Source organism: Blastomyces gilchristii (genome assembly GCF_000003855.2).
Source record: "Blastomyces gilchristii SLH14081 genomic scaffold supercont1.4, whole genome shotgun sequence".
Classification (NCBI taxonomy): domain Eukaryota; kingdom Fungi; phylum Ascomycota; class Eurotiomycetes; order Onygenales; family Ajellomycetaceae; genus Blastomyces; species Blastomyces gilchristii.
Genome location: NW_003101679.1, coordinates 4,187,948 through 4,205,410, shown reverse-complemented (window position 1 = coordinate 4,205,410; position 17,463 = coordinate 4,187,948). Strand labels below are relative to the sequence as shown.

At 46.5% G+C, this 17,463-nt stretch overlaps 6 protein-coding genes across 8 annotated transcripts; 4 read left to right on the top strand and 2 right to left on the bottom strand.

Annotated features, from left to right (window-relative positions):
• Nucleotides 1-112: 112 nt before the first annotated feature.
• BDBG_03080 (prefoldin subunit 4) lies at nucleotides 113-1,666 on the top strand. The gene is made up of 4 exons (XM_002626857.2): nucleotides 113-241; nucleotides 354-488; nucleotides 817-884; nucleotides 990-1,666. The coding sequence occupies exons 1-4, from the start codon at nucleotides 221-223 to the stop codon at nucleotides 1,180-1,182; spliced, it is 417 nt and encodes a 138-aa protein (XP_002626903.1). The 5' UTR covers nucleotides 113-220; the 3' UTR covers nucleotides 1,183-1,666.
• BDBG_03079 lies at nucleotides 1,255-8,932 on the bottom strand. 2 transcript variants are annotated; one of them, XM_002626856.2, is made up of 4 exons: nucleotides 4,472-8,932; nucleotides 4,286-4,383; nucleotides 3,462-4,229; nucleotides 1,255-3,394 (listed from the first exon to the last, which is right to left on the bottom strand). In XM_002626856.2, the coding sequence occupies exons 1-4, from the start codon at nucleotides 4,892-4,894 to the stop codon at nucleotides 2,239-2,241; spliced, it is 2,445 nt and encodes an 814-aa protein (XP_002626902.1). In that variant the 5' UTR covers nucleotides 4,895-8,932; the 3' UTR covers nucleotides 1,255-2,238. The 2 variants fall into 2 exon arrangements, with proteins under 2 accessions (XP_002626902.1, XP_031577515.1); XM_031721091.1 differs by having other exon boundaries at nucleotides 1,299-3,394; nucleotides 4,460-8,932.
• Nucleotides 6,865-7,185, top strand: BDBG_03077 (uncharacterized protein; the record flags this gene model as incomplete). The annotated part of the gene is made up of 1 exon (XM_002626854.2): nucleotides 6,865-7,185. One exon carries the CDS (start codon nucleotides 6,865-6,867, stop codon nucleotides 7,183-7,185), a length of 321 nt encoding a protein of 106 aa, XP_002626900.2.
• Nucleotides 8,933-9,365: 433 nt separating the features above from the next.
• On the bottom strand, nucleotides 9,366-11,611 carry BDBG_03076 (uncharacterized protein). The gene is made up of 2 exons (XM_002626853.2): nucleotides 11,209-11,611; nucleotides 9,366-10,772 (listed from the first exon to the last, which is right to left on the bottom strand). The coding sequence occupies exons 1-2, from the start codon at nucleotides 11,419-11,421 to the stop codon at nucleotides 10,509-10,511; spliced, it is 477 nt and encodes a 158-aa protein (XP_002626899.1). The 5' UTR covers nucleotides 11,422-11,611; the 3' UTR covers nucleotides 9,366-10,508.
• BDBG_03075 lies at nucleotides 11,553-13,834 on the top strand. 2 transcript variants are annotated; one of them, XM_031721090.1, is made up of 3 exons: nucleotides 11,708-11,907; nucleotides 11,952-12,016; nucleotides 12,167-13,706. In XM_031721090.1, the coding sequence occupies exon 3, from the start codon at nucleotides 12,249-12,251 to the stop codon at nucleotides 13,314-13,316; it is 1,068 nt and encodes a 355-aa protein (XP_031577514.1). In that variant the 5' UTR covers nucleotides 11,708-11,907; nucleotides 11,952-12,016; nucleotides 12,167-12,248; the 3' UTR covers nucleotides 13,317-13,706. The 2 variants fall into 2 exon arrangements, with proteins under 2 accessions (XP_031577513.1, XP_031577514.1); XM_031721089.1 differs by lacking the exon at nucleotides 11,952-12,016 and having other exon boundaries at nucleotides 11,553-11,907; nucleotides 12,167-13,834.
• A 2,054-nt stretch (nucleotides 13,835-15,888) lies between these two features.
• Nucleotides 15,889-16,392, top strand: BDBG_16745 (uncharacterized protein; the record flags this gene model as incomplete). Its single annotated transcript, XM_031724632.1, has 1 exon — nucleotides 15,889-16,392. A coding segment is annotated over one exon (486 nt), but the record flags the coding sequence as incomplete, so codon positions are not given.
• Between the last annotated feature and the right edge of the window lie 1,071 nt (nucleotides 16,393-17,463).

Here is a 17,463-nt window from a genome sequence, read left to right as displayed (position 1 = left end):
TACAAGTAACATGTATGTACAGCAGTACTTTCTAACCTTGCTTTCGGCTAAGTTTGTGCACGGGCCATGCGGCGGATGTTCGCTCGTAGCTTAAACGCATACATAAATAACAGTTGGACTGCAGGAAGATATATATAAAATCAACCCTCAACCCTTAATACCATCTGTGGCCTCTACGTCTACGGAACTTGAGCTTAATATCCCGCGCATTTCATAAAACATGATGCTACAACGACGTATGGTGAGAAATCCCTTTTCCGTCGTTCTGTCCCCTTCCCCTCTCACCCGCTCAAACGAACTCATAAATGATTTAATTGGAGTTGTTATGTTTCATATGCTTACGAATTCCATAGCTTTCGAAGGAGGACGAGGCGACAGCTGGTGGCGATGAAACTGAGGTCCGGCGTGAAGACCAGGAAAAAATCAATCGCTTCAGCAGACTACACCAGCGGGAAACAATGCTCGAAGAGCAGTTGAAAGCTAAGCATGTACGTCTGGACTTTTATTGTTTTATTTCTATTTTGTTTATTGTCATATTTTTTGCCTTTAAGGGAGGTTATACCTCCTTTAATTCTGAGAATTTAAGGCATAGCAGGATACACTCTACCTGATTTGATCGTGGTACCCCTGTGATACCTCCCTCAGAAACTTCCTGCATACCTCCAAGCCAGGCCGCATAAGCATATATATGCCCAGTTCACTTTCGAGGTGTTTCAAGGCTACAGATATGTTTTCATTTACGGGTAAATCCTAGCAGTTTGTTCAACTATATGGCTAATCATGCTTATCAAACCATGGTTGTTCCCGCCGCAATAGAAAGACAAAGAAGATCTTGAGGAAGTGTCCATGGAACTCGAACTTGCAGATGAAGACGAAAAGATACCGTATGTTATAACTCCTTTCCCAATTAGTCGACTGCTTTAGTTTCCCCATTCTTATCACTCCCTCACTTAAACAAGCTAACCGAATCAAAACCATAAAAAACAAAGGTATAAAATTGGCGACTCGTTCATATCTCTCCCGCTCTCGGAAGCACAATCACTACTCACAGCTTCTACAGAGCGAATCGATGAGGAGGTCAGCAAGCTCGAAGAGAACCTAAGTGATGTGAGGGATGAGCTACAACAGCTGAAAGTTGCGCTCTATGCGAGGTTTGGCAGGAGTATTAATCTCGAGACTTAACTTGCGTCGAGGGAGTAAAAATGACGAAAGGTTCTGGTAGAATTAGTAGAATTTAAAAAGTTAAATTTCACGGGACTTTTCTGAACATTGTTACTTTTATCAAAAGATTATTATAACTGCGACTGTCTTCGCGGCGAATCTGCTTTTTTCATCGCTTTGTGTTTCCTCTTTTACCGTTTCTTCTATATAAGTACCAGATATAATAACTTCAATTCATTTGTGGAAGGACACCATTGGGCGAGGAATGAAATGGATTGAACATATATAGATATGTGGCTATATCGCAGGAGCTGTATTAAATATTCATTTGCCTACTACAGTTGCCGCAGCCGGGCCTCATCTCCACAAACAAAACAGACATGGCGAATCGCTAAGGTATCTCACATGTAAAAAATATAGGAAAACAAGAAGTGGGTATTTTGGTTAAAGGCCGTAAGATAACATGAACAGTTAAAAGCGTTAAGGAGAAAAAGAAAGGGTATTTTATGTACAGTACATGTCATTACTCAGGCTTGATATTTGAAACAGGCTGGACTGGAGTAGATGGACAAGGTTCAAGTTGCGGTGGGTGTCGCAGAAGGAAGGAAGGGAGGGCGGGGAAGATGGTCCTTGCATTCATCATTGAATAAAGACCGTATGCGTTATCCGTTATACATAGGCCTATTGGCTTGGAGCGGTTTTTGACCATAGTTTTCATTTGAAAAACGAAGCTGTGATGAAAAGACGGATGCGTAAACTGGGGCTCTCGAATGGCCCTAGGGGAACTGGGCACCTGCGTAATTTATTCAACGCGAGGTATCGAAGATAAACGCCACGAAGTGACGAGGCGCCTGGAACGGATTAATGCCCAGCTAACATACCCGAGCCCATGTATTTGCACACGAAACGAGGCGCAAAACGCACTGCTTTTGTGGCTTTTACAATTATCCCGGGTTGGCGAGTGTGCTCGAAAATGCCATCAGAGCTGTGATCCAAATTTGTATATAATGCCCCTTGAACACAGCTATATCATAAATGATGTATCATGAAGGTGGCGGAGATTCAGTTGGAATTGAATCAGATTATGTTGGCAATTGTCATTCGCGAGTGACTGGTCGAACCATTGCGAGATGGACTGATGTTCTCGGGAGGGCGATTATAGGGCAAACTGGACCTAGGGAGACCTGAAAACCGAGATCCATTCTCCTTAGTCTCAACCATGAGGTTTTGCTGTTGTTGCTGTTCTGTTAGAAGGAGCTGGACTGTTTGTTCCACCCATCCCCATCCCTCCCATTCCCTCTCTGAGGCATCTACAGCAGCTCCATTCGGAGCGCCATCGACGAATTGCTCCCCGAGGGGTGAGAGTTTCGATGAAGTTACGGATTGTGGTTGAGTTACCGTCGACGCAGATTCATTCTCGTTGGTTTGCCATATCCAGCTGCCACTAGCCCGGCCTTGAAGATCACCTGAAACATAAGCCATCATTTCCTCGTCGCGGTCTAGGTTTTCAAGGCCGTGTCTCCGCGCCTTTTCCAGCATACACTTGAGAAAGAATGCAACGTAGCGGCCACAAGCGGCATTGACTAGTCGTGCATCTCCTATTGCAGCACTTGCTTGGACGCAAACAAGTGCACCAGCATAGTCACTCTGTAAAAGGAGAATCAGGGTACAGCGCCATATATGGCAGCATAAAATTGTGGTTGCCGCAGTTGCCATCACATGCCTCCAATGGCCTCCTTGCTGGGCAATAGGTCCAACTTTTGGCGTGTTTGGAGAAAGCATGCATCGGGAGAGCAAGCAGGCAGTATCACGGCTAATGGCTAAACAGCGTCCAAGAGCGACGTGCCTCACCTCTGTTGAGCTACGTGGAGAAATGTTGTGGCGATGGAGAACAAGTCGGGTATTTTGCATAAACATGATGGGGGAGAGTGCGCGAGGATGTAGATAGTGGTTCGCCTCCATTCGATAATCCAGCGGGAACGTTGCCAAACACAACCTGAAATGTCGTTCGAATGCCTCTAATGTATCAGTAGAGATCACCAAAGTCTTTAGGCTCTTGGTTAATTGAGATACAGCACGCATGACGTGAGTTATCGCTAGAACAGGTGTGAGCTTCTCCCCTCGCGATAACGAGTCCCCGTCAGTCAGGCGATCGTCAACGGAAGAGAGGAGCTCGACATCGCAATCTTCGTCGTGTATCATTAAAGGTCTCCCTGTTTCGAGAACCACAAGCCTACCGCACGTACAGTTAAATTATTAGTTGACGTTCTAGCGTGTTACACAACTGGTTTCGGACCGACCTTTCCCATGCATACAACGCCCACCAAACCCTTCTTCTCAACACAGTTTCCATAGGAGAGTAGGCAGACTCGATGTGCAAACCTAGGTCCTGAGCAATTCTCACAGCAGAACCTAGCCAAACCCAGCTGGCAGATTTCAAATTTGTCTCATACAAGAAGATGCTAATCAGCATCGCAGTCCGGACTTGGTTAAGAGAAAATGTGTCTTGCCAAACATCAATCAGACCGACGCTGGTTTGGAGGAAGTCTTTGCCCTTTGACACCAAATCCTGGTCAAGAGAATGCAAAGATCCGCATGCAAGAATTGCAAACAGTGCTGCAGCCCATCCCCTAGTAACTCCATGAAGAGACCTGACGCGGGAGACCTGATCGTAGTCATTCAACAGCGTCGGCCAGTGTACAATGGGAAACACAGAGTGTATGTGGGAGAAGTATTGCCCCAGGAGCGCATCCATGACACTTGCTGGAGGCAGTGGGGGCACATCCCCAGTCAGCAACAACGGAAGATGTGTTAATGAAGGATTTGGTGGGAAGTTGATGAGTCCCTGGCCGTAAGTTCTCATTTTCGAACAAACGTGGGATGGCGGCAGGTTTATATTGGTGAAATTGAGGCGATTTGGGCGTTGCCCGACCTCCGGGATTCTTGGAGTATCGTCATGCAACTCAAAATCGGGATCCATCAAACTGTCAATTTTGGGAATACCTGAACGAAGCTGGCGAAGTTGTTGTTTTGCTTGTGCTAACTGTCGCTCTAGATCCTGAACCTGCCTACGGATGGATGAGTTATGCAAGGCACGGCGAAAGTCGTGTAGGTGACGACTTACTTGATTGACGACATTCGTCTGTTCGTTTCCTTCGTAAATAGGCATCGCACATTTCGATTGGAACATTCTGTACAACTGGAGGAATCTGAGGCATCGCACTACACAGAATGAACGCGTCTGATCAGCATTACTCATGGCTGTATCAGCCGTGTCTGCCTTCGCTCTACAACTAACCGAACCTTATACCTTTACTTTGCGTTCCCGACACGCATCACAACTTGGGTCCTTTCGTCTCTGTCTATATGCTCTTTTGTGAGGTTGCTGGTTCGAAGAAACCATACGAAGCCGCGCCGGTGCCATCTCATTTTGATGGTGAGCTTCTGGGAGAACCCCTGACGTTTCTGTTGAGGAGACTGACAAAGACCCCTGCGAATGCAGATGGGCTACACCTGGAGGTGAATGTCGCAGATCATGTTGCCGGGAGCTATATACTAGATGAGATATCTTCAACCCGTTTGACGCTCTGCTCGAAGGCGCTGAACTGAGATTTGATCGCGCCCGAGGACCGGAGATTGCTGATGATGTTGATGAAGCAACCGGTGGGGAGACATACGGACCACTACTCTGCGGAGCTTGGATCGCAGGCAGTTGGTGATATGGATTTTGCATATTTCCTCGCTGTCCCTCTCGTCTTCGAACTCGAATCTTCTTGGTTACAGATGCCGCAAGGGATTCGGTTCCGAATGGGTGATTCCTAGATAGATCGAAGGAGCCCAGGCTTTTCGCACAGGCGACATATCAATAGATCATGGATGAAAACTGTCAATTTTGCAAAAGCGCATTAACTTCAACGACCGAATACCACAAAGGATGAAATATGGTACTGGCTAGCTAAGCCAGCGTCTTAAAAGCTAAAGAACTTATTAGGGTTGAGCTTTGGAACCCAGCTAACTTTGCGGGACCGCTGCAATCGTTTGCTGGAAAGTTTACAACCTGAGGACTGATTTTGCGCTGAGCCTTGGCTGCATTTTTAAGCGGACACCAGCCGATTGACCTCCCACTGCTCCCAGACGCTGGAGAAAGGGGCCACGCTACGGGTTGATCGCCAGAGGAAAGCCGAGGTATGGGCGACGAGATATGTCTTGGGCCTTCCCCCCAGGGCTTCTCGTAAACTTGTACACAGTACTAGTAAGGCCTGGAGGATGGTAGACTGGGTCACCTTGATTTTAGCCGGACCCACTTGGAGCAGCAAACCTTCAGTGCGGCAGTGCCTCACTGGTTTAAGCTCATGAAAGTCGGGCCTCGTCTCTCCATTCCTGTGGTCCACGATGATGATCTGCCATTGGCTGAAACGTGCGAGCAGCCGGAAGAATCTCAGGCAACCCTGGAAAATAATCTGCTGTTTCCGTGAACTGAGAGACAACGCGGTTTTTGCTAGGTTTGAAAGAAAAAATAAAAAATAAAAAATACGAAAACGGGAAGAAAACTAGACGGGACGGACTCCTTGCTTGACGACGATTTCGGTCAGGCTCGCTAATTATGCTCTGCGCGACGTAAAATTTCTGGCAATCAATATTATGGGATAGTCTCTAAGCAGATGCAATCAGACGGCATGGACCCTGGATAAATGACAAGGATATAAGGGTCGCTCGTATTATTGCTTACACTTCTGTTCTTCTGCAAGCACACAAAAAAAAGGATGTTATCGGGATAATCAGTCCCATTTCGTCTGCTTTACGAGGACATCTTTAATAGAAACCACGCATGTGCCAAGCTCTAGACAGGGTCCTCCGTATCTCTAGCAGCTTTTGCTAGAGATGGCAACAAATGAGGGCGAAAATCAAGGGGTTAAATTGGTAACTCCATGGAAGGTGATTCCGAAACTTTCCATCGGCGCCCAACCACCGAGTAAGTGGCATGCATATAAAATGGCTGTCACTGGAGGAGATCGACAAGCCAAGGGGGATGGCGAATGCTCCGCGTGTTTCATGACAGCCACAATATTCTTGCTCGTGTGGATCGAAAAGTTATGCAGAGTGACTTGTCTGATTCAGTAGTGATTCGGGTGGCCCTCCGAACATTACCATGTAGTCTAGAGCGAGGATCCACTCGTTAGTGAAGGCACGCCGCAACGCCAGAGTCGGATCATAATTGGGTTCGAGCCATCGTGGGGAGCATTCCCTGTTTTCCGAGTCCCCTCTGCCAACAATTCTCTGTAATTAATGGATAAGATTAAAAAAAGTAAAGTTCCGAGTTATGCGATTCCAGTCGGAGAACGTGGATGAAGCCACAACCTGAAAAGGAGAACAGACGAAACAGGGTGCAGCCAACCGAGGAACTGTTACAGGATGGTGAAACCGATGATGAAGACTGAGATCATAGCTGGGTTGATTGCGCGCAGCACTTAAGAGTCAACAAGCGAGAGTACTCCGTAGTGTACAAATTATCCTATAACAATAAATAATCCGTGGTAGGTATTAATGATATCGAGTAAGGCGAACATGATGATTTCCAGGTGGTAGTTAGGGCGCTTGGGCCCTTTTGGAGAGGCAGGGGCGGCCTGCACAACCGTCCCAAGCAGTCAGCCGCCCGCAAACTCAAACTGCGAAATAGGCCGCCGGAAATGCCGCTTTCTCTCAATGTCGCCAGATGAACTCCGGACGAATGAGACCGCACCGGCGCACAATGGAATGGGCACCCCAGACACAGCCAGGGATTCAAGCTTGTACTCGACTCAAGGGCCAAGGTTGGAAGGCCAGTCCGGTCAGAGTGGCACTCACTGTATGTATGCCGTTTTTCTCGCCGCACGGTCGATGCTGGGCTACATATTGCCGAAGCGAAGAAGTCTATACTACGAACGCAAAATTTCATTCTTTCATCAACGAGCAAAGGGCCGTGTCTCCAGCATCAAGCCTCAAGTACAGCAGTCGCGGACTTTGCTTGCAAGGATCGTGGTTTGAGCTGGCCATTGGCGGTAGCCCCGCAGTCATTCCCTTCATTCCGACAGAAAAGGGACGGACAGTCCATCATAACCTTACCAAAATTTCCGTTTGCAACCTTTCATTTTTGCCTATGGGGAATGGACAAATTTCCATGAAGATTGGCACCTCTGCTTTGCATTTGAAATCCTCCTGTCGCCAGACACTAGGGGACGCTAAAGCCGGTACTGGAAAAAGCAAATACACTCCTCGGTTCAAGCCGTGGAAAGTTTAGGCTGAACCAACAGGAACCAGCGGGACTGTTTGTCATTCTTTGATATGCTCTTTCAGGAAAGAGACCAAAAAAATGACAATATGTTGGGAAAATTACCGAAATTTTAAGAAGGGAAAGTATTTTCCAAAATGAACCTGCGCGTGGGTTGAGCTTTGGGATCCAGAGCTCCTTTTACGTGAATTTCTCGTCCATCCATTATCTTCTTGGTTGTCATCTATTAATTTGTCTATTCTGTACGGAGTAGATCAGGAAGAAAAGATATGGACACCCTCAAAATGAGAGACGATACTTCCTTGGATCGGTAGACGGCAGCTAGCTACCTGTCGAAAAGTGCAGGAGGCACCGCACATACCATGTTCATTCCATATCTGGCCTTGATTCCTGGAAGATACCGCAATGGCATAAATGATCAAACGAACGAGAATTATGTTCGCCACCACGGCTCGTCCAGCCGAAAATATGGCCAGGAACCCATCATATGTAATGCGCACAGGCTGAAAAGCTGCTCGTCGTCACGGTTCGACTGTTCTTCGTTTCGCTCTCTGCCTGTGGGGTAAAATTTCCGATGGGGACGAAATTCGGCGTGAGTTTTCGCAGGTTTTATTGTGTTAGGTTCCTTAGAATTTAGAACATACAGTTGTGCATGAAAAAAGACGCTTCTCTCAACCCGAACCCACAAAAACTCTTTTTTTCAGCTGTTAATTTTTCAGAAATAAAAGCGCTGAGTCCTGTGAACACCCGAACTAACCCGGCCCATGCAACGATTCGTGGTTTCGGGGTGTCTGCCGAGATTATGTTATTTTTGAATCATGTTGGATCCACGCGACCCTCACGCTAACTTAGCTGCTCTGGGGCAGAATTCGAGGAGGGATCTGCCGCTTGGGGACATATGTTCGGAAACAGACAAGCGAAACGAGCAGGAATGCAAGTCATCCAAGACGCGGGGCAGAGACAAGGAGAAAAGGTCAATCGCGAATTCGTAGGAAGAAACATTTTGATTGCATCTGGTCCCCAGCTTCCAAGGTTGCTGCATAGGATTGGGCCTGGGATGTACACGGGCTGTCATAAAATTACTAGTCGAACAGTGATGAAGAAGACCCAAATCCCATTCCCCGCGATTTGGCCGTCCAAGTCCTTGTTCTTGCTGCGTGGTCCTCGTTTGTTCACACGACGGACGGGAAGCATCATGCTCCACGCAATTATTAATCTCGCCTCACAAAACCTGACTTGCCTAGGCCCACAGATGGACGGTCCGTGCGCGGGTAACCTTTTCCCCTGACCAATGATCGCAGCAGCTCGGCTCGGCCTCTCAGCGGACTTGCACCACCCGCAAGAGCAAACGAGAAGAAAAACGGATAGCTCCCCGCGATGGATAAAGAAGTTGGGATCCGCTGATGACAGTGATGAGACTGTTGTGCAGCAAGTATAACGCCCCGCCATGTGTTTGGAGTTTTTTCCCAACTCAGCTTGGCGTTAACACAGGCAAAACTTCGGAAATTTTCACCATAACAAAAGACATCTATGTGATCGAGCCGTCAACAAATTTAAAAGTAGCCCTGGAAATCAAGAATAATACGCACAATCCCTTTTATTCCCTCGTGTTTTCCCTGTCGAATCCTGGTACAGTACATCCTGGCACTTTGGGGAGCAAACTCGCAGAATGATCTTGGCAAGGCTCTATCTATTGTTATTGGATCAGACCAGACGATATGAATTCCTAACTCCACACGCACCGCAAGAAAGGAAACGGAAGCCTTTACCAACCAGATGGATCAGACGGAATACCCTGGTCGTCGTTACGCCAGAAAGTCAGACTGACTGGAATAATTTGCCTGGCCAGGGTCCCTGGATTTGAGCCGAATGACATGTGTTGGCCTTTTGTTGCCTTTCCAGCGCATTTTTGAGCGCGAGCCTCACGTCACGCCGCTAATGCAATTGGAGGCTTCCGTGGAGCTTATCAAACTTCGTTCCGGATGTTAATAGTAATTCAGTCCAGAGAGACGAAGATACGTGATGCAAAACAATCGCGCAATGTTCCCTAATATCAACATATCTCATGACTCGGTGATCTTTCCCTTGAACACCCGAGTCTATTTCGCATCGAAAAAACGAGGTTAGGCAGACAATCAAGCACTATCCTACAGTTGTCACATCAGCCAAAAAGATTAATGTTTGACAAATAGAATGAAATAAAATTCAACGCTCATATGTCTAGATGTCAACTTGCTCTACTTTTCAGATTCTCAAGACCCGGGGCCAGCAATAATAACTAGATTTGGATTTAGAAACGCTCGACAAAATGTAGCATTCCTTAGCCAGCCAAACACAGTTTGACAGTGAGGATTGGATGGCAGATCACTTGGGTATGGGTAAGAAGAATGGTTACGGGAATGGCAGCAGGAACTGTAACCGCATTTTGCTTTAAAACTTATATCATTCGTAAACCATTATTCTTCACACATGTGGCATGTTCGACCACGAAAAACATTCAAAAAGGCTCTAATGTTCGGGCCTCTTTCTGAAAACACAGGGTGTCCTGGAGGGATTATTTTGCGCATTACCCACGTCGATATCTGGACCGGGTAATTCTAAACATGGCAATGCAGAACCGAAACATTCAGCAACCAACAAATGACGAGGAGGAACCAAATGTGAATAGCTGCACGGACAATGCTGTAATTATCTCCGCCATGGTATTCCTTTCAGCTATGTGTCTAAGATGATGTGCTTGTCGTACGGCCTCCAATGATATTGTTGTACACTGTGAGAAACCGCAGAATAAGGGTTCTTGGGGACGAGTGCTTGTTGCTTCCTTTCTCCGAATGGTCTTCGAACCTTCGAAAGGTGGGTACAGCCAAACTCTTTTCCCAAGATATATTGTGTTCGTAAGGCCCACCAACCTTCTTCCTATCAAGCAGAAACGTAACACTGTCGTCCAATGCATTTCAAGATATTTTCATACCACAGTGCCCCGCGTTGGTTGACAGAATGTAACGACTTCTCACAACAAGCGTTGCCAGGACCTCGTGCCTCTCAAACCATCGGTAAACGCGGTTTGAAAGGTAAAATATCATGCGACTACGGTGCTATGCATCGCATCTTCAAGCTGCTGCTGCCCTTTTCGCTCTTGCCATTTCTCCATTACTGTCTCCGAAATCTTCTTCAGACCCTCCATTTCTTCTTCGACAGTAGAATCAGAAAAGTCGACGCTACATCCGACATAAACAGGCATGTCCATCCTGCGTGATAGTATCCGTGCCGTCCGTGTGGCGTAGTCGACGGTAGATGGCGAGGTGTAAAGTGCTGTGCTGATTGTGTTTTTCGGCTTGGTGCGCTGCAAACCATTAAGTCAGCATCATGCACTGTGATTATACGCCTCAGGATCTCCGGACATGGATAAGCCACTATTCAGGCTAAGCCCGGCGTTGAAAAAGTGACAGTTTCCGGTTTTTATGCATGGAGAATTTTGGGTATTCCGGATGGGGTAAATTAGAAACGACTCGTCTGGAAATCATGAAGGAAATGGACGAGAAATAGCGCCGTGAAACGAAATATCCCTAAGAGGACCACGAAACGCAAATTCCGCATAACCTCAACAAAGTTGATATGCTTGTTTTGAAAAAACACCGCTCATGCTGGACGTCAAGACATAACGACGCCGCCGGGGAGGGAAGGAAAAAAGTCAAAAGGAAGGAAAAAGAACATTTGCATCGCTGAAAAGAAGCACACGAACAAGAGAAAAAGAGCGATTATTTCCAGTTCAAACATACATCAGGCATCGCGTAAACGAAACTTCCCATCGGTTTTGACGTCGGGCCAGACTCTCCCATGCTCGACGTTGTGAGGAATAGCAACGTCGACGTTGCGAAGAAGGTCAAATGAATGTGTACAATCGTATACAGAGATTTCGGAGCCAAAAATGATAACTCTATGGGAGCTATAGCTGGGCTGACTTCGGAACCCGGGACTGGACTGGAATTCATAGCTTCGGAAGACGATGATATAGTTTTCAGGTATTTGAGTATAAGGGTGCTGAAGTCCTTCGGTTTAAGTCGTTTGGTAATTATATAATGATCAACAACCAGTCTACGTGGGTAGTCTATGTTTATGACTCTTTCAGAAGTAGTATTGACGCCGCATGAATATCCGCCCCTTTGATGATGTCGCGACGATGGTGGGAGGTTGATTTAAGCTTGGCGCTAAACCCAAAATATAAAATCTTGGAAGCGAGCGAAACTTTAAAGGAAAGACCATTTGTGACTGATAAAAACACCATCGATAATTCATATAATGGCCAAAGGTAAGGTATGCGAACAATTGTTCCAAAACTACCTTACCCCTCTTCAAAATATAGACATGAATCAAGGTGTGGCGAAGGGGGAAAGTCCAGAGGAGTGGGAGGGGGATTTTGATCCTCTTGCCGACCCAGAGGAACGGCGCGTCCTCTTCGCTGCACTCGATTCTTTCAGGTAAGCTTATTTAATGACAGCTCTTTGATATATCTTATGTAAAGCCCGTCTATTCGGCTCAGTCTACATGCACTTGATGGGGCAGTTCGGTTCATCCAGTGAGACAAAAGTTAGTGATTCAAACCTTCTTTCTTCACAACTGCTGTGCATATAGAATTTGGTACAAACTGGAGGGCCATATTACTTGTCGTGAAATACAGAAACTATTTATATCAAACTATGCATATTTAATCAGCATCTCAGCTGACAACCACCCCAGGCAGTACCGAAGAAGCGCACATTTGCACACCACGCACCGAAGACGTCAATCATTCTATGCCCTACCGTCAGCCCATTGGCAAATGCTAGCTAAACCTCCGTTCTCTATTTTGGACAATTTCAATCAAGTTGATGATGCAATCGATGCCAACGCTGAGATCGCTTCTGCAATTCTATCTTTCGGTCTGAAAGCCTTTGGCCTACCCGCCAACCCGGACGCAAATGATGGCCACAGGAACTGGCATGATAACGCCACGGGCTCTGACATCGGCAAGGCCCATTCAACCGTCAGGCAGCTTTACCGGGACTGGAGCGCAGAAGGGGCCCCGGAACGGGAAGCTTGCTACAAGCCAGTCATGACAGATCTTGAAGAATTGTTTGGTTCCCAACCGCATATTAAAGTCCTCGTTCCCGGTGCTGGGCTTGGCCGACTTGTTTTCGACCTTTGCGCTGCCGGTTATTACGCAGAGGGGAACGAAATTTCCTATCACCAGCTCCTGGCAAGTAACTGGGCATTGAACCATACAGAGCGAACCAATGAATATCCGCTCTACCCATTTGCCTTGCAGTTCTCGAACCTGAAGTCTCGAAAACAGCAGCTGAAAAAGGTCATGATTCCCGATGTCCATCCGGCTTCGGTCATCGATGCTCAAATGAATGGGCCGGATAATGGGAGAGGCATGGGGTCCATGAGTATGTCTGCGGCAGATTTTGTAGTCCAGTATAGCAGTCCCTCGCAGAAGGCTGTTTTTCACGCCGTTGCGACGGTTTTCTTCATCGACACAGCCCCAAATCTAATACGGTATATCGAGACAATCCGCAATTGCCTGCAACCAGGTGGGTATTGGATAAATGTTGGCCCACTCCTCTGGCACTGGGAGGATAGGCCTTTTAAAAGTGACTCCTCTCAAGAAGACTCTCCGTCGAAACGAGCTACAGCCTCGGATAAACGCCATGAAGGCATCGGGGAACCTGGACGTGTAGAATTAACGGAGGAGGATGTCATTGCGCTTATCCAGCAATTCGGATTCGAATTTGTCAAGATGGAAGCCGCGGAGACCTTGTGTGGCTACATTCAGGACCCGGACAGCATGTTGCAAAATCTGTACAGGCCTGCGCACTGGGTTGTGAAGAGGGTTGCAGAGTCATGAGGAAGAGGTGCGCGTTGGGCCGGCTGGCATATCAAATGGATAGAGACGGGCATGGATGACAGTAAAGGAACAGCGGATGTGCGAACCCATTTGATCTTAGTATAGGGCTGGGGGATTTCTACTTAGCAAAGCGCACGCTTGCGATGGAACCAGAGAGTATGGCCAGCCAATTCAGATACGTATTGGTTTGCACGTCGTAGTCTGTATGTATATATATATATATATATATATGTTAATTGTCCACTACCACATCTGTATCCATATCACTTACATTATTATGCCTTGTAACTGGTTTATTCAGGCACAACAGGCATTAACATTAACCCCCATTAAAACTCTGGTTAAGAGAGGAAATTTATGCCAGTAACAGAGTTACATCTTAAATTCTTAGGACTAATCATAACTTTTGAAAGGATCCTCTGTACATAAATAGCTAGTTGCCTGCTTGCAGCTCTGTTTTTCAAGATACCTTCTTACGTCACCGTTGTTCCCAAAAGTGTCCCCAATGATATGTCCTCCCCGTTGTGGTAACTAGTCAATTGCCCTAGCATTCCGTATGATCTTAGTAGATGAAGGATAATTCCACAATCAAGTATCGTCACAACTACAACCTAGATTCACTAAGGAACCCAAAAGTTGGAACGGAAAGAATTTGAATTTGAATTTGGACACTCTGTTATCTATGTAGAACAAATGACATGATGGATATGCTTCGAAACGTGAGCATATATATTTTGCTTTCTTTAGGCAAAGTCGCATGGTCCATTATTACGCGTCTTATTCAAACACATCCCGTAAGCTAGTGTCGACAATGCAATTTCACGCATCAGGCATTTCTGGACCGACGTTTGAGAGGCGCTGACACCCATTGTGGTGTAGATGGTTCTTGTTATATGTTCTGCTCTTTTCATCAGGATGATGAATAGGTCAGTGTAGCCGAATGCCCTGAGACCCCAGGATATCCACCCCTAGATGAATCCACCCTCCAAGCCACCCCCGCCCGATCGATTCCCTTTATTATTAAAGCGTGTGTAATGTCAAGGTAAATATTAAAGTAGAACTTACAAGCGTGAATCATTCCTTGCAAGCAGATTAAAATCGGCAGAGAAGTGCATCTAGGCCCGTTTCAGCAAACAAAAACAAGGCGGAAGAGAATAAAGGAAGAAAACGATCATGCATAAACTGAAGCAGGCTAGGCAAAATGTAGGCCATGTAATGTAATGTACATGTACAGTATCATGTACGGATATGAAAAATTGACGGTTTAGCGGGGATGATACGTCCGACTTTGAAGAGACTATAAAGGCCCTACAAAAGATTGATGTGGGCATGGATGGGGATAAGCCTTTACCAGCGGTCTCAAGTGCTGAAATGGTGGAAGAGAAAGGTAATGATCACGAGCCTCTTTGGACAAGTAGGAACCAGCAAGGGTTTTGCAATGAATAAAACCAGAAAGAAACATGTTCTCTTTGTGTGTTGACATCTGATTCCATATACGTCATCATCCGAATGTCCAAATGGCGAAGGGTTCCAATCTTCCATTGAAGGCGATAGAAGCCATGCTGGACAATCAATTGTGCAGCCCATAAAACAACACCAGTAATTGGATATAACGTCGGCATTTCGGAGTAGAGGCAGAGATATTATTTTTGCGAGAGTAAACGATGCCTCGGTAATTTAATGTATGTACGAATGTCGTTTAGAGTATCCAACAGTGATAGACCGAGAAAATATCCAAAACCTGGGAATCATGCCAGCTCAATTCTCACACGTCTTAGCCGGATGTACGTAGCGTAGGTATATTGCGTAGGGCAATCGAGACGCTCTCTGGCTTTGATAAGCTAGCCCCCGAACCGAACCTTTGGCACTGGCTGGGAAGGTTGAGAAGGTTCGAGAAGGGAAGCGTCCGGAAGCGGAAGGCACCGCACAAAGGCCGTTATGCACGTAGATTGGATCCGGGAGTCCATGAGGACAAAAGGTGGTCGTCAAGGCGATTCGAAATATGCACATCTTCCAGCCTCCAATAGGTCCCCAGTTGGGCAAATCTTTTTGGCAAAGCTTTTTCTTGGTTTGGTTTGAAGGAGGACCTTTAAAGTTTCAGCTCTACATATATCCCGCAAAACCAAACTCAACATGTTGTCATAGGAAACGACGCCTGTCGGAGTGGAATTTTTTTTTAAAAAAAAACTGATATTTGAAAATGTCGAGGAAGGCTGAATTCAGGAAGGCAATGTAATAAAGAGCATGGCTCTAGAGAATCGACGAGATACAAGAAGTGACAAGTGATGAGGACCCCAGACAAAGGTGGATGGGGGATTTCCTGGACTCATTTTCCCAACAGCTCGATGGCATCCTCAGAAGCTCATTGATCGGTTTGGTAGCAAGGGCAAGGCTGTTGGCTGCAGGAAGCTGCATCAGGTTCAGCCCTCAGAACGAACCTACGGACGAATGAGAACGGTGACTGGTAAAAAGAGCGTAAAGCCGCCCGTGTGGGTTGTCACTGTCTGTCAAGGGTTTCTGTGAGAAAAGGTGGGGGCATTTAATGAAGCCTCCTCCCCAGTGGAGGTCACGAATTACGGATTTGGGTCTTCGGTTAGTCCCTGGGCAGCAAAGGCTTGCTGATCCAGGAGCTGGTGGGATTTTGGTTTCTTCCTTCACTCGCGCCAAAGACCCAGGAGAAAGGATCAAACAAAGTCCAGCCGGCAGACCTGAGCAAACGCGGCAGGCCAACAAATTATCATTGAGATATCTTTTCACTCTCAGGTTGTTAGGTTGGCGTTTTCTTTTCTTCTGTTGTTGGTCTAAGTTTCGGCGCGAGAGAGAGAGAGATCAAAATCATCCCCTTCAGCCTCAGATAAATAAGCATCCGAAATATCTGACGTCTTGGCAACGCAGTCCTGTATATTTTTCATTACGGATAGTTACGGATTACTTAAACACAAGCAGAATAACCACTCTCCACTCCACTCATTGCCGTACGAGGTACGGTAACAATACGAATAATGGCACTCCTGAACGTTATGGGCGGCATGGGATGGATGCACTGGTAACCAGGTAGTCATATTTTCGTAAGTAATAATAAATTTATCCGTAATCTGTACGGAGTACTCCGTACAATAATGGAAGCATCCTCGACATGGGATCGTTGGTGGTGAGATTGCGCATCCACATCGCCAGGAACGGAGTAGTAGTTTGTAAAAATCGCCTCCTGTTCTATTTTTGTGACAGTGTCAACTCCCGGATTTAAAGAAGACGAGGTGGCTCACTCCCGCCAGCCCAGCGGAAATATTCCCTAGCTAGCCACCCTAACAGGAATGGCAACGTAGAATTTGGGGTATTGTGTCACAGGCGAGAGCAAGAAAGTCCCGGTCCTCACACTCTCTGCTTCTGATAGAGAAATTGATTTGTAGACGTTTCTAGTCGCGGGGGAAAAAAGTGATGACTTGAGATTGTCAGCCAACTGCACAAAGAGAGACAGAGGAAGCATATCAAAGAACACAACGGATAAAATTAAATACCAGTCATTCTGGCCCATTTGCAAAGGTGAAAATCATCGCGTCTCGGACATGTTAGTTTCTCTCCGAGTTTGCAGGGACGGCACTTGTAGTCCCAATGCCAATTTGTCGAGGATACATACATACATACATACATACATACATACATACATACATACATACATACATACATACATACATACCCGAAGCTGACAAGCGAACTCTTCCCGTGCTGATGTTCCCTGGCTTTACATATGTAATAATAATGATCCACTGTTGGTATAACTCCTTCCCAGGTAATTTTCAAAAATAAATACAGACACGCTGAGGCTCTTCGCTTGGATTCCTGCTAGTCCAAGCGCAGCACTGCCGCTCATTTTTTGTTCCTCTGCTCAGTCAAATTATTTTCCCTTTTCTTTCGTTTTTTGCTCAGGTCCAGTTCCAACTCCAGCACAGCGAGCGGAAAGCCTTTCTCATCTCCGCCTACTCGACCACGATTGCTTGCAATACATACCCGCTGGGGACACAAGCCCCATTATCACACCCAACCGACCCCAGTCAAGTACGCAGACAACATTTGGTGCCAGGATCCTCGTGGAATTGAAACCGATTGGCAACCCTGGGAAAGAGGGACAGAGGAAAATAAGAACAAA